Raw genomic sequence first — 15,061 nt, forward strand, 5'->3', positions numbered from 1 at the left:
GGGGTCCCCATTGAATGCAACGGGGTAGGAGGTTCCGTTGCATCGATGAATAGACGGACCATCACATCCCGTCCGTCGGCCGGGATGGCAGACAACTCGGGATGTCCCACCCCGCATACTCTTGCCGATATACGGAGTATTTGCATCCGAAACAGACTATATCCGATACATAAAGAGGGCCAGGGTACAAGTTGACTACAAGATGCAAAAGCCATTGTTATAGTTACATGTTTTCCTCAATTTTCCGAGTTTCTTTCCCAAAGTCTGTCCGCACATATAGCCGGAAGAGGATGAGTGACACAACCAGCTTTTTGGACCGCCTCGCGGCTCTCGACACCAATACAGTATCCGATGCATTAGATGTCCTCCATCTTCGTGGTGCCACATACGGCCTCCGGCCTCTCTGGAACTGTCCGAAAATCGTCGGCCGTGCTAGCACAGTCGAAGTAGGCCCGAGGATCGGGACAGCTCCAACACCTCATCCTTTTGCTCCTACTATCGACGCAGTAAGCAGTGACGACCGGATTCTTGTCATCGCCGGCGGGCTAGAGGGGGTCTCCTGCTGGGGTGACATCATTGCAAACGCCGCCAAGGCCAAGGGAATCCGGGGTACCGTTATCGACGGAGTATGCAGAGATATCGACGGTAGCGTCGAGGTCCAGTATCCACTCTACGGACGTGCTGTTACGATGATCAGTGGCCGGAGTCGCATAGTCTCTGTCAGCGCTGGCAAGCCCGTGCGTGTCTGTGGCGGTGTGACAGTCGAGCAGGATGACTATGTTATTGCAGACGCGTGCGGTACTGTTTTCGTCCCTGCAGCACATATCTCGATCGTCCTCACCCTTGCGGAGCAGATTAACAACCGCGAAAACCAGATGGTAGAGGCAGTACGCTCCGGGCAGACGGTATCGGCGGTAATGCGCGACTCGCGCTTCGAGCAACTCCGGCAAGAGACCGTGTCTGCTGCCGCTGCTGCCAGCCCGCTATCGCAAGAGAATCCCCGGAAGGCGAGTGCGGAGGATCAGGAGTTGGTTGGACTTTTGAGGGGTTTGGACTCGCCAGCAGTCTCGGACGCACTAGATTCCTTGGGAATCGCAGGACAGGCCTGGGGTATTCAGCCATTGTCTTCTTCGGGTTCGAGTAACAGGCAAGTTACAGTTGGTCCGGCATTCACCGTCCGTTATGTCCCTGCGAGCGACCCGCCTGGCAGTGTAGGGGATTTCCTGGATGATGTGGCGGTTGGAGATGTGGTTGTTATTGATAACAGTAGCCGCACAGACTGTACAGTCTGGGGCGATATCATGACTCACTATGCCGCGCTGCGGGGGGTTGCGGGCACGGTGATCGATGGAGTGTGTCGTGACGTGGATCTGGCCCTTGAGGAGGGATACCCATTATACACTGCAGGGCGGTGGATGCGTACAGGGAAAGATCGGGTCCAGGTCGGTGAGGTCAACGGGCCTGTTGGTATTGGGAAGGTCCGGGTCGAGTCCCGGGACATCGTTGTCGCGGATTCCAATGGCGTCGTGATCATTCCTCGGAATCGCGTGCGTGAAGTGGCGGAGCTCGCCCGCAAGATCTCGGAGAGTGAAGCCCAGATCCGTGAGTTGTTGACGAAGAGGGGGGCTACGCTTGCAGAAACTCGCCGACAACTCGGATACCACACACTGCAACGGAGAAGGGAATAAAAAGGATACCTTAGAGGGGCTAATTTGAAGCGTTTCGGTTTCTTAGAAGAAATAGAAATGATTGAATCAGTTGCTGCCGTATAAGGCTTGGCTCGAAAGACGGAAGGTGACTGTAAATTGCACGCCTACGCAGAGTAGTGTTCATAACCTTCATAATAACGATATGTTTACCATGATTTCAAAGATATATCAACGGTCAAATAAGCAGCTTTTATTATCACGTCAATCTCAAATGAGTAATCGTCACGGTGGTAGAAGATAGTACTATTAGTAGTAGATAGTTAAATATCTTGTCTAACGCTAACTGTGGGTATCATCATATTATAGCCCTCATGTCAACACTAAATCACCATCAGCTGGGAGATACAACCTGTGTATTACTAGTAGAGACACGAGTAAGTCAACTAGTATATACATCGTGTGCAATCCATAGTACAAATCTGGTAGTAGTAACATATTTCGTACTCGACTCACAGTATTACTGGTAGACCATGACATCCAACCCCAGCCTGGATTTATCAGTCGTAATCAAGTGTGATCAGGTGTGACTGTCTAGCAGAACTCTCCAATGGTAGACACTCAGTCTCGATCTGCTTCAGGCTGCCTCCAGACTCCTTAATAGGCAGCAGAGGTGGGTGCCTGCAGTGGTTGCTGCCTAATTGGTACTAGTAGTGCTCTACCCACCCCCACATAGTGCATTCACGTGTCATTCCGCCGACCGGCGTTCTCCACATCTTTATCGTCTCCATAGTACTTCATCATCCACCTCGCCAGCCTGGTCAGCTGCACTGCCTAGTACATGGTCCTATAAATGCTTGCTCCTACCTGTTAACCGACAAACACCCTATACAGAGCACATCGATGAGCCATGGATGAGGAAGAGACTAGCAATCATGAAAAGTCCCACTCCTACAGTCAACCCTCACAACAAGACTCAAATCTGGACGAGAAATACCCAAACCGTCCCCACAATCACTCCCAGACATTGCCGTTTCACGAGCTTTTTGAGACCCTGTTTAACCCTTTGAGTGAGCTCTCCAAGAAGCCCACAGGATCTGCCGTTCCTCGGCGAAAAGTCGGGCCTCATGGCCAGTCGGCAGCAAACCTTACTCCACACGAAAAACGACGGGATGTCATTGAGCGGTTCATCTCCCGATGGCGGAAGGAGGTGGGCGATGATATTTATCCTGCCTTCCGGCTCATTCTTCCGGACAAAGACCGTGACCGCGCCATGTACGGTATCAAAGAAAAGGCCATCGGTAAGTTACTGGTCAAAATCATGAAGATCGACAAGAACTCAGAGGACGGCTTCAATCTTTTGAACTGGAAGCTGCCAGGGCAATTGGCTACCTCGCGCTTTATGGCGGGGGACTTTGCCAGACGCTGCTACGATGTTATCTCAAAACGGCCCATGAGGACGGAGGTGGGCAATATGTCGATCGAGGAGGTGAACGACAAGCTCGACCAGCTTTCAAATGCCTCCAAAGAGGACCAACAGCTGCCCATCCTGTCGGAGTTCTACCGAAGAATGAACCCCGAAGAGATGCTGTGGCTGATCCGCATTATTCTTCGGCAAATGAAAGTCGGGGCTACAGAGCGAACGTTATTCAATGTATGGCACCCAGATGCTGCAAATCTCTATAGCATATCCAGTAGCCTTCGGCGTGTTTGCTGGGAGCTGCATGATCCGAACATTCGACTGGGGGCTGAAAACAGTGGCATTTCTCTGATGCAATGCTTTCAGCCCCAACTAGCTCAGTTTCAAATGCAGTCCTTTGATCGAATGATTGCCCGGATGCGGGGTACACAAGAAGACCCTGTATTCTGGATTGAGGAGAAACTCGACGGGGAGCGTATGCAGCTTCATATGCAGTCTGACAGCTCGGTGCCAGGAGGAAGGAGGTTTCGCTTCTGGTCGAGGAAAGCGAAAGATTACACCTACCTCTATGGAAAGAGCCTCGAGGACCCCAATGGTGCCTTGGCCAGGCATCTAAAAGACGCCTTTGCAGATGGTGTCGACAGTTTGATCCTGGACGGTGAAATGATTGCCTGGAATCCTGAGCAGGGCGCCCCTGAACCATTTGGCACGTTGAAGACCGCCGCATTAGCCGAACAGAGAAACCCATTCTCGAACGGATCACGGCCGCTGTTTCGTGTTTTTGATCTACTCTTGTTGAACGGGCACGATCTGACCAGGTACACTCTTCGCGATCGTCGAAATGCCCTGCAAAAGAGTGTAACGTCAGTTCACCGTCGGTTCGAAGTCCATCCTTACGAGGAGGCTACAGATAAGACCCAGATCGAAGCGGCGCTTCGAAGAGTTGTTGCGGAGGCTTCAGAGGGTCTAGTGCTCAAAAACCCGAGAGCCCCCTATCGCCTCAATGAACGACATGACGACTGGATGAAAGTGAAGCCTGAGTACATGACAGAGTTTGGGGAGTCTCTGGATCTGATAGTCATAGGCGGCTACTATGGCAGCGGTCATAGAGGAGGGGGTCTTGCAAGCTTTCTGTGTGGCTTGAGGGTCGACAATGCTAGCTCTTCGCAAGGGAATACCTCCACCAAATGCTATTCTTTCTGCAAGGTCGGGGGAGGCTTTACGGCGGCAGACTATGCGAACATTCGTCATCATACTGATGGCAAATGGATGGACTGGAACCCCAAAAATCCGCCAACGGCATACATTGAGCTGGCGGGTGGCAATGCACAGCACGAGCGTCCAGATCAGTGGATCAAACCAGAGAATTCGGTGGTCCTCTGTGTTAAAGCAGCATCAGTATCGATCAGTGATCAATTTCGGGTCGGTTTGACATTGCGCTTTCCGCGGTTCAAGAGGTTACGCATGGATAAGGACTGGAAGAGCGCGCTTTCCATGCAAGAGTTCCTGGATCTGAAGTCAAATGTGGAGCAAGAGCAAAAGGAGAAGGAATTCAGTGTTGAGAACTTCCGCAAGAAACGGGTGAAGCGACCAAAAAAAGCCTTGACGGTTGCAGGATACAGCCCTAGTGCAGAGGTGAAGTATGAAGGACCGTCAGGGCATATTTTCGACGGGTTCAACTTTTTCATTTTAACGGACTCGGTAGCCCCAATCAAGAAATCAAAGGCGGAGTTGGAACAACTTGTCAAATTGAATGGAGGCAAGATATATCAGACAAACAAGGCCGCTCCCAACACCGTATGTATCGCGGACCGAAGAACTGTGAAAGCAGCTTCTCTGCAAAAGAATGGCGATGTGAGCATCATCCGACCATCTTGGATCCTAGACTGTGTAAGGCAGAATGAGATTGATGCGGGCCTGCCAGACTTGCTTCTTCCCCTGGAACCTCGGCACATGTTTTTCACCACGCCCAGTAAGGAGGAGGAGGTATTGACGAGTGTCGACCAGTTTGATGACAGCTACGCTCGGGATGTCACCAGGGAAGAGCTGGTCAGCTTGCTAGATAAGATGAGCGCGGACAAGAATAGTTCCGATGTGCCTCCGAGAGGCGAAGCTACCAAAAAGCTTAGAGAAATTATCCAAGAGAGAGTGGACGCAGGATGGAATCTCCCATGCGGGTGGCTTTTTCAAAACTTGACGTTCTTCTTTCCCGACCTGACAACGCAGGTTCCAGACGCCGGGAATTCGGAACATCCCAGCTGCGGCTATCGACTATCTTTGGCTCGCAATACAGCCAGATTTGCAGGTGCCACCGTTGTCAATGATTGTGAGGATCCCTCCATCACCCATGTGGTTGTAGATCCGGATACACCATCCACAGAGATTGCCACGCTAAGGAAAACTTTATCTGCCCGAGCAGATCAGAAAATCCCTCACATAGTTACCACGGAGTGGATCAAGGAAAGCTGGGAGCAGCAGTCACTGCTTGATGAAGATAGATATCATCCAAGGCCTGTTTGATTTCGACTCGGCCGTGCATTACTGTCAAGTCAAAGAGGCTCTGTGATGACCTTCGTGAATCAACCATTAGGGACGCAGAACTAAGCGAGTCAAGGGAAGCGATTGATAGGATAGCTTTCGCCTACTGAATCCGGCCGAGCAGAGCCGGACTGCATGGAATTTGAGATACGATACTAGCCGTTTGGCAGATGCCTTCCAATATAAGCTTACAGGACTATAAGGGATGATAAACAACAGAGAAACGCTGTAGATACGTCTTCGCAAATGAGACTTCGTACAAGATAAGTAAATTTGCTGTAGATACTAGACGCGGTTGAGCGTACAGGCGACTACGTGACAGTTGCGAAGGGCCTCCGACGTGGCCCGCAATCTTGTCCGGAGACAGAGTCAAAGGGGAAGAAAAAAAACTTGGAACAAACAAACAACAGACGGCTGGTTCACCCTCAGGCCCAGAGTACTGACAGAGTGAAAGATGCGTAAGGAGTCCTAGCTTTACGCCAACGCCACGGGCTAGCAAGCTCAATAATCATCAGCGTCGGACTTGGAATCCTCCTGCTAGGCCCCACCGCCATCGCCGCTCATGAGTCGGACTACGCGACTCCCGACAGAGCCACACGCGATCAATCCTTCAACTATCCCCGAGAAGATGACCGAAGACGCCGGCAAACTGGTTGAATCAAAAGAGGGGAAAGTATCAGGCGCGTCTATTCAGCCTGGACCTTTTGGGAAAGATGCGATCCCCGAGTGAAGCTGAATAACCAAGCATGGGGTTAGAAGCTTAAGTGCCCTCTTCTCAGATGTGATTGTTCGGCTCTTCTGTTCGCTGCTGCACATTGTAAACTGGCTGCGGGGTGAATCCTGGATTGATTGCCTAACAAAATGACGCATAAGGCACCTGGTCTGGAATCAATATAGATCAAGATAACTACTGATGTGCTATCCCAGCCTAGCTCTAATAAACACTGGGAGACCATTCTCTGTGTGTACTAGGCAGTGGAGTCTAGAAAGAGCTCACCCCTCCCAAGGATATAACAATACCCGCTATAACCCGGGCATCAATACCACTCCGCTGGCCAAGACTCCGTGCATAAAACAGGAAGAATTCAAGCGGGATGGAATGCGTTTGACAGGCCAAAAGAGGCCGGGTTTTGCCGGGGATGTATCATCGAAGGATGCTACTAGTTAGGTCGGAAGTCGAAGCATATTACCCATCAGCTCCGATGTCCTATCTTGAGATGCAATTGCGCAAGCGTGGATGCAAAGAAGAGATTCGCTGTGATCCACAAAAGTTATCGAAGTTATTGACTTCTTTCTTGTTACCTTCCTTTTCTCCTAGACTTGATCTCAATACACATGTCTCACCAATTTCAGCCCAGTCGGCGTTAAGACGACCGGAGGCCTGCAAGAAAATTACGAAGCTAGCATTGGCCTTGGAAACCGAGCTGCCATGGTGGATCCGCTGAGAAAGAGGGATACGTACAGACATGAGCGTAGGAGCCAGGAATGTGAGGGGAAGCATTTCCCCGACCAAAGCACTAGACTCGGAGTAATAGGTCAGAAAGAACCAATTAACCAGCAGGGTTCCTGCAGCGACATGATCAGAGCTGGGATTCGGATGCATGCCATGACGCGTCCCAGGCAAACGCGGAGGGTCTTGGGTGGAATTTGCTTGATCCGTTGAGATGAAAGTTTCATTCTCCGCATGATCATCACCGCTAGTCCGCAATAAGAGAAGAGTAAGATGGAAGACGGGAGAAGGAGGCTGGGAGGCGGAAGGCGAGAAGCAGAGGAAGGACAATAAGGGCAGCAGGGCAGGATGACTGATTACTAGTAAAATAGCAATATTATCTCCGCGCTACGGGGTACGGCTCCACCTCACGGGGTCTGTGCAAACCCGAATGGCTCATATCTGCAATCTATCTATCTAGTTACTGCGTATGATATCTCATCAAGTCGGCATTTACTACTCTTTATGAACTGAACCCTTTTTTCCGTCTCCAACTTTTAGCCATCCAATCCAGACTCCGACAGAAATATTGCGATGGACACTCCCATCCATCTGTTTGGCTGCTCTTAGGGCGGGTCAAGTTCGGAGCGGGTCAGTAGGACCCATCGCCGAAAACCCTCCTCGGGCGAAATAGCTGTAATGGGCTTAGCCAGCGCTCCTGCAGCATCATATAGCCAAGTGAACAAGATTCTATTCACGGGGCTGCGGAGGGTCTGCTGCACCATCCAGTCGCAGGCATGCAATCTCTAAAGCTGTGGGTACATGTTCACAATTGCTGGTGCTGCAGGACGAGGCCCTCCCTATGCTTGCAGGCTCACCCTGCGGGGACAGAACCAACAATGTCCTCACCGATGGTACGTACTCCTCCACTGATAGCCCGCGCAGTATCTCAGGACGGATTGATAATGTACAGAAACATATTGAATTCTCAGACAGGCCACACGCTGGCTGGGAGTATATAAAGCCAGTACGTGACCCGAGTTGAATTTCCTGGCTCAACATCAGAAATCACAGTACATTTTTACCTCTACAATCATTTCTTGTATATCTCCCGGGCACCCTCTCTGCTTCTGTTTATTCCGAACAAAATGTGGTCTCTTTCTTCGCAGGCCCTCATGGCCAGTGCAGCCCTCCTGTCCTTACTGCCTTCAACCTTCGCGACTTCGGCAGCCTGCAATACCACCGCCCTCAACACCACTGTGGGATTGTACCCTATCACCGTGGAAAATACCACAGTCTTCGATGTTGCCAAGGCCACTAACCGGGGCGTCTGCGACATCGGCCGTCACAACCTTATGGCCGACGTGACGATCGTCCCCAACGTCGGCCAGACTCTGATCATCCCCGCTGAGGTCTGCGAGCCCGATAATGAGACCTGCCTTCTGCCCAACATCACCCGCACCCGTACTTGCATCGACGGCGGTCCGCGTCTATACTATACCGTCAACGGGGATACCCTCGACATTGTCGCGAAACGATTGAACATCACGACTGAGTCGCTCATGAGTGACGATACCAGCTTCTCGGCTGATGAGGTGCTTGCTCCGGGTCAGTACCTCAAGGTGCCATTGTGTTCTCCAAGTGAGTGCGTGATTCGGCCGTTCACCTTGGAGTATGGTGTGTACAAGGACTATGCAGACAAGTACAACACCACTGTGGGCCAGATTATGATGCTCAGCCCAACCTACAACTACAGCACGTCGCCGCTGACTGGTGCTGGACGTCCGTCATTGGATCTTCCGTACAAATGTACGACACTGTCAAGCAACATCACTGTGCTGTCATAAGTTCTGCTGTGCTATTGATACTAGTTATTGGCCATTATGTGTCTGTCGATGTCCTCGTCTTCATGTAGTATAGTCTTTGCCTGCAGTGTGCCTGTGAGAGACTCAATGACTGTGAAAATACTCAATCACATTAATTTGAGCGCCTATTCTAGTTTTCTTCTCGCCAAGTTTCAGGTTGTCTGTAAATGCTGTGGAAGCCTCTCTGGTGGATGATTCGCTAGGACATCACTGCATGCGACTAATGCTTTAATCCATGCAACCACATGCTTATAAGCAGTCATCAGTCAATTGAACTCTATTTGCATACGAGTCTTAGCGTTATGAATGCAAGTGACTCACAAATCCCCAGAAGCCATGTTAACTATAACGTAATCGGTAGGGATGTGAAATTAGGACATGACATAAGCCGTTCCGGTCTAACCCAAACAGGCATATCAATCAAATCTGATCTCCGCACCCTGAACCCTTTCATCGCTTCTCGCTGATTTCCCACTTGTCCGCCGCTATCTCCATCTCCATTGTCCCTTGATTCTCATCTAATCATCGTCATCATCATCATCACAATGACCGACCCTCCTCATACTATACCTCTTCACCACCTCCCTTCGTCCATCTCCTACAATGCTGCCACCACCACGGCCCTGGAGTCTCACCTCAGCACGTCCGACGAGGAGTCTAGCCCACCTCCGCGTTACACCCGCGAGAATGACCCCTTCCAATTAGCCTCGAAACTGAAAAGTCCCGAAGAAATCGCCCGGATGCAACCCCAAGCCAACATCTCTCGCAAGCGTCACACCTCTGGCTGCCTCCCCCACACCGCCAACCCCCGCAATGCACTCGCATCCTCCTTAGCCTCTAAACAACTGCAGACCTTCTACGAGTCCCAGAATGAGAACATTCAACGCATGCTCAAGCCCGTCGAAGAACACGTTCGCGACGCCCGTGAAACAAACAGCAGCAATCAGCTTAAATACAAAATCGCTGTCTGGGGCTCCTTCGCCGCCAATGTCATCCTCTGTGTTCTGCAACTCTACGGAGCCATTTCCTCCAGCTCCCTCTCCCTGTACACAACCATGGCCGACGCCGTCTTCGATCCTCTCTCCAACATAACTCTCCTCGTTTCCAACAAGGCCGTCAACCGCGTTGACCCCCGTAAATTTCCCGCCGGAAAAGCTCGCATCGAAACAGCCGGCAACATCTGCTTTTGTTTCCTCATGACAGCCGTCTCTTTCATCCTCATTGCTTTCTCTATTCGCGAACTCGCCGAGGGATCCAACTCTGAGACGGGATCTTTCCACCTCCCTTCCGTTGTCGCCGTCATCGTCGCCTTTTGCACTAAATTCGTGCTCTTCCTGTACTGCTTCGCGCTAAAGGATCAGTATTCCCAGGTCATGATCCTCTGGGAAGACCACCGCAATGACCTCCTGATCAACGGATTTGGTATCCTTACCAGCGTAGGTGGTGGTAAACTACGCTGGTGGATTGATCCCGCGGGAGCTATTGTCCTCTCCGTGCTTGTCAGTTGCTTGTGGCTGTTTAGCGCGTATCGCGAGTTTCAGTTGCTTATTGGTGTTACGGCCGATACGAAGATGCAGCAGTTGATTACTTATATCTGTGAGCTTATTTTTCTCCCTTACCTCCTCCCACTTCGTCTATAGGTGAATTATAGAAGCTAATGACGTGATAACCATAAAGCAATGACCCACTCCCCCCTCATCACCGCCATCGACACCGTCCGTGCATACACCTCCGGCCCTCGATTGCTTGTGGAAGTTGACATCGTCATGGACCCGAACGATTCGCTGCGGGCTACACATGATGTCGCAGAAGAACTGCAAATGAAACTGGAGTCGTTGCCGGATGTGGAGCGGGCGTATGTACACGTGGATTATGAGACGACGCATAAGCCAGAACACTTCTTGAAGAAGGAGTTGTAAGTATAGGCGACTGCTTGTTTGCCTATTCTTAAATGGCTGGATGGTATATGGTATATAATAATATAGTTGTATTTGGATGGGATATGGATATGGATACGAACTCGGTAAATAGTATAGTATAGAGATCAAGAACATAGTCACGTGTATAGTTTTTAATTGTCAATGCAGGGATAGAACGTACATGTTGATGGTGATTGCTGGATGGTAGGAAACCCTAAAGATGAAAGCCGACTACTCAGGGTGATGATCGCTATCACTACAATACATTCACTGGATACAGATACCATTTGGTTAAACTGTTCCTAGGTGTACTCCCAAGTGTGAGATGATGCTCACATGACTCGAGGCCACCTCTTCTTTCTCCAGTCTCCATGTTCCTACCCTCTGTACTAGCTGCTACGCCATGTTTCCAGTTAGCTCATAACAGAGTCAGATACGTCAAGTCCGTCAGTTCCATCATCTCAAAAAGGTCTTGCAGCTGACCGACCGGAGGGCCTGCGGATCTTCCCGAACCACAAGCAACGCCAGAACGCGAGCAGAAATAGCTGAATCGTCTGTCTTCTAGAGACTTCATCACGAAACGGGAGAAAGCAGAGATCGAACAAGAAAAAAGCAGGCTAGTAGATTAACCAATGTTCTTTAGAACCATACATGCTAGCCTCCCCAAGACTTGGATTAAGGCGATTGGTTTGATAACATCCCATCCAGGATCAGGCCCCTGGCTAGCCACGTGTAACTAAGAATCATATTTACAAGGTAGTGTGACTCGCAGAATTCAGCCTGCAGTCTTCCTCACTCATTTTCCTGGATGATACAACACTCGTATATTATGATATAATAAGGTAATTAGAGCAGTGACTGAGAGGTTTTATCTGATTCCCGAAGCCATATCTAAACTATTCGCTTATCTGCATGCTTCCGGCTCATAAGTGACACCCTATGGTTTCTCAAGATATAGTAAATCTGTGATTGGGTTAGTTGTGTTCGCACAGGAAGGGAAACCCATTCTGATTGTCGAAGTTCGAAAAGGACCTAAGGGTGATGGACTTACTGTATTGGTTCTTTGATGCCCATGCATCACCAACAGCCAATTCTGCCCTCCGGCACAACGCATCCCTGTCATCAGCATCGTACTTATGGCTCTTGACTGCCAATATCCTCCGGCCCGCCGGAATGGTCTTGCCCGCCAGAGACACATCTTCTGAAGGGAGATAGTACTGGTTATGGCTTCCCTGCGCTGCATCCCAGCGGCCAATGACAGCCCATTTGTCGAGATCAAAGGTATCCGGCCCTAGGATCTCGTTGGCGCGTTCAAGGCCGTGCTTGATGAATTGTCGATTGATCCCCTCGGGATCGTTATAAGCTGCCAGCACGCGATCGGCGTCTTTGCATCCGTCCAAGCCAATGAGCAATGACGAGTTACTTTCGGGGGTGACGAAGCTAGCCAAAAAGTCGGCTGCTTCTGGCCGCTGGAAACTGCCTAGTGTTGATCCCAAGGAGAGAATGGTCTTGGATCGCGAACGGATTTCGGGCAAATGCATCCAGTCCCGACCATCGTCGTAGGTTCCCAGCAACCCGAAGCAGCGGACATGACGGAATGTCCCCGGGGGCACGATGCTGAGAGTCCGGTGGAGCTCTTGATACGAAACATCCAAGGCAAAGTAGTCCACTTCCCGACCCAATTCATCTAGAGCATCTAGAAGGATCTTGATCTTGCGGAGATTTCTGATTGTTCAGTCAGTGTGGCTGCCACTATAGTTCAGATATTTGGACGTTTACCCGCTGCCTAGCTCGATCAACATACTGCCGGAAGGAATGTGTTCTGCGATCTGGTATTTGTGCTTCTCGAGCAGACCGATCTCTTCATTGGTGAGGTAGTAGGATGGAGCATATGTCACGTCTTCGAAATAGCGTAGTCCCTTCTCATCCCAGAGAAGAAGCTCCGGCATGGCAGCCTCCCCGTGACAGGCCGCATGGATGGACTCTTCGAGCGAATGGCGGAGCTGTGTCTCTGCTTCATCACTGCGGATATCGATGATATTGGTCGCAACGGCCGGTCTTGCGACTGTCTGAACCCGAGGTACTCGACCACGTACCTGGGGTGGTGACACGACACTTTCGAACATCTTGCAGAGCTAAACGAGCAGCAAAGTCTATGGGATAGTCTATATGTAGCGAGTTCAAACAACGGATGTATATAGTTTTTCATCTGCCGGCCGGCGGCTATTTATGTAGTACTGTGCGAACTCTCCAATAGGAAGACCCCGATTGACGAACGCGTTTGAGACTCCGTGATGCAATATTTTGCTATGATTGCTCGATCGAGATAAGGATGACTTTGCTTCCATGATTGGCTTGATCCGCTGAGGTCATTGATCCGAACCATGGACCCTGACATTCTAGCCGCATCCAGCCACATGCGACAGCCAAAGTCGATGACCTTCGATACTTTTGTAATAGTGGGTCTTGCCGTCACCCTATAGAAGGAACGAGCCTGCAACGTAGTACACTTAGTAATTATGAGAGATGCAGGATGCTACGTGCTGTGGCAGCGGTGATCTACGACTCGCTGGACCCGCGGGCGTCAACGGGAATGCCAAGATATCCCGGAATGCCTAGTTAGATCGACATGGGAAGTGGAGAGTAAACATGCTAATTCCAGCCTTGCTCATTTTTTACTCTTGATTTCGTACATTGTGCCCATCCAGGAACACAGTGACGCAGGTGGCATTGTCACTACTGGGTGCCTTTGAAGCTTTCTCGGTGATCTTCGCGGCCACCCTGTCAGCATCCATTCCCTCATGCTTGCTCTCTGCGATCTGATGCATGATGGTTTCGTCATCCATTGTATTGGTAACCCCATCTGTGGTCAGGGCCAAGAAGTACCGACGATTTGACTGCAGAGTATATTTTTTGAAAGAAGGGTAACTGGAGACTAAATCCCCCTTCTTTGATGGTTCGACGCATACTTTCTCCTGGCCGCCGGATATGGACTGCTCCCCGATATCCTTTAGCGGCAATTTATACTGTAAATCGCCCAGTCCCCGCGATATATTCAAGCCCCCTACGGAAGTTAGGTCCGCGACCTCGTGCGATATGGGACGAGGATAAACTAACCAACTCGTGGCACACCACTATCTGTGTTGAGAGTCCCTCCGGCGGACTCAATGCGATGCCTCTCCCCGGCATGTTCCGGCTTGTGGGATGTGGTTAATCGCTCCTTCATAACAGTTAGAGGACGCTGGTACAAACAAACAGGCCTGTGAATTCTACATACGACTCTCAGCGACGTGTGATCTGCCCCGTCGGCCTCTCCCAGCAAAACGTGCGAATCTCCCAGATTGGCGACCACTAAGATGCCCCTGGTTAGATTCACGAAGACCAGGGCGGCAGTCGATCCGGCTACGGCGTATAATTCCTCGCCAGCCCAAAACCCTTGCAGAAGCTCCTTCTCCTCTGCTTGGATTGCTTGTTCGATGGCTGATTCATAGTTTCCCTGTCTCAACTCTTTACTGATAGTCAGAAGCCGACGGATATTCTTGCTTGCATGTTCTGCAACCTTATCTGAGGCACTTTTCCCTAAGTTAGTCCCGGCTACCTTGTCAGAGTCATGATGTGATTCCCATACTGTCCGTCATATACGGCAAAGAAAGCCAGACTGTCCGTGTGCCCCGCAAATTCGTCAGGCAGGAGGACGGTGTACCTGTCTTCCTGATTTGGCTTGGAACCAAGGACCTAGAGTTAGTAAATACTGGGATTAGCTCCGAGTTTCCGCACCTCTAGCAGGGATCGTATCGTACACTACTGGCCCCGACGCCTTGAAGGGTAAAGGTGCTTGTGGAATTTGAAGCATCTGCCATGGCGTGCTGGTACTCTTCGATTGGAAAAATACGAGAATCAAGATGCCGTGGTCACCTACGACGGGGGCAAACCCCCTGACTGCCTTGCATGCGGATAGCTTCCGATCAGGTTCCGGGGAGCCAGGGCTTCGTGCCGTCATCGCCCCGTCAGGGTTCCACTGTCGGGTTCCATCAAGTGGAACGTAATTCTGAAGTAAGGTGGGCCACAACAATCTGACGGGTCCAGAAGTAGAGATGAATTTTCACAATAAATCAGTAAACTGCTAGATATGAAGATTTAGTACGATGTAACTCTGTTAAGTGTTAAGCTAGTTAATCTAACTTGACTACGTTAACCGTCTCTATCATGTGGCTGACTAAACAATTACAAAGCAAACATGGATC

At 50.5% G+C, this 15,061-nt stretch overlaps 6 protein-coding genes across 6 annotated transcripts; 4 read left to right on the forward strand and 2 right to left on the reverse strand.

The window, feature by feature from the left end:
* Positions 1-290: 290 nt before the first annotated feature.
* On the forward strand, positions 291-1,688 carry AtWU_11292 (RraA family protein; the record flags this gene model as incomplete). Its single annotated transcript, XM_035506392.1, has 1 exon — positions 291-1,688. The coding sequence occupies one exon, from the start codon at positions 291-293 to the stop codon at positions 1,686-1,688; it is 1,398 nt and encodes a 465-aa protein (XP_035362285.1).
* An 868-nt stretch (positions 1,689-2,556) lies between these two features.
* AtWU_11293 (DNA ligase (ATP) DNL4) lies at positions 2,557-5,586 on the forward strand (the record flags this gene model as incomplete). Its single annotated transcript, XM_035506393.1, has 1 exon — positions 2,557-5,586. The coding sequence occupies one exon, from the start codon at positions 2,557-2,559 to the stop codon at positions 5,584-5,586; it is 3,030 nt and encodes a 1,009-aa protein (XP_035362286.1).
* A 2,595-nt stretch (positions 5,587-8,181) lies between these two features.
* On the forward strand, positions 8,182-8,880 carry AtWU_11294 (intracellular hyphae protein 1; the record flags this gene model as incomplete). Its single annotated transcript, XM_035506394.1, has 1 exon — positions 8,182-8,880. The coding sequence occupies one exon, from the start codon at positions 8,182-8,184 to the stop codon at positions 8,878-8,880; it is 699 nt and encodes a 232-aa protein (XP_035362287.1).
* Positions 8,881-9,443: 563 nt separating this feature from the next.
* On the forward strand, positions 9,444-10,817 carry AtWU_11295 (cation diffusion facilitator family transporter; the record flags this gene model as incomplete). Its single annotated transcript, XM_035506395.1, has 2 exons — positions 9,444-10,494; positions 10,576-10,817. The coding sequence occupies 2 exons, from the start codon at positions 9,444-9,446 to the stop codon at positions 10,815-10,817; spliced, it is 1,293 nt and encodes a 430-aa protein (XP_035362288.1).
* Positions 10,818-11,754: 937 nt separating this feature from the next.
* AtWU_11296 (class I SAM-dependent methyltransferase) lies at positions 11,755-12,943 on the reverse strand (the record flags this gene model as incomplete). The annotated part of the gene is made up of 3 exons (XM_035506396.1): positions 11,755-11,780; positions 11,869-12,542; positions 12,597-12,943. 3 exons carry the CDS (start codon positions 12,941-12,943, stop codon positions 11,755-11,757), a joined length of 1,047 nt encoding a protein of 348 aa, XP_035362289.1.
* A 549-nt stretch (positions 12,944-13,492) lies between these two features.
* Positions 13,493-14,677, reverse strand: AtWU_11297 (PP2C family serine/threonine-protein phosphatase; the record flags this gene model as incomplete). The annotated part of the gene is made up of 5 exons (XM_035506397.1): positions 13,493-13,881; positions 13,935-14,037; positions 14,095-14,389; positions 14,446-14,552; positions 14,618-14,677. 5 exons carry the CDS (start codon positions 14,675-14,677, stop codon positions 13,493-13,495), a joined length of 954 nt encoding a protein of 317 aa, XP_035362290.1.
* Positions 14,678-15,061: the final 384 nt, after the last annotated feature.

The sequence above is a fragment of the Aspergillus tubingensis genome (genome assembly GCF_013340325.1).
Source record: "Aspergillus tubingensis WU-2223L DNA, scaffold_15, whole genome shotgun sequence".
Classification (NCBI taxonomy): Eukaryota; Fungi; Ascomycota; class Eurotiomycetes; order Eurotiales; family Aspergillaceae; genus Aspergillus; species Aspergillus tubingensis.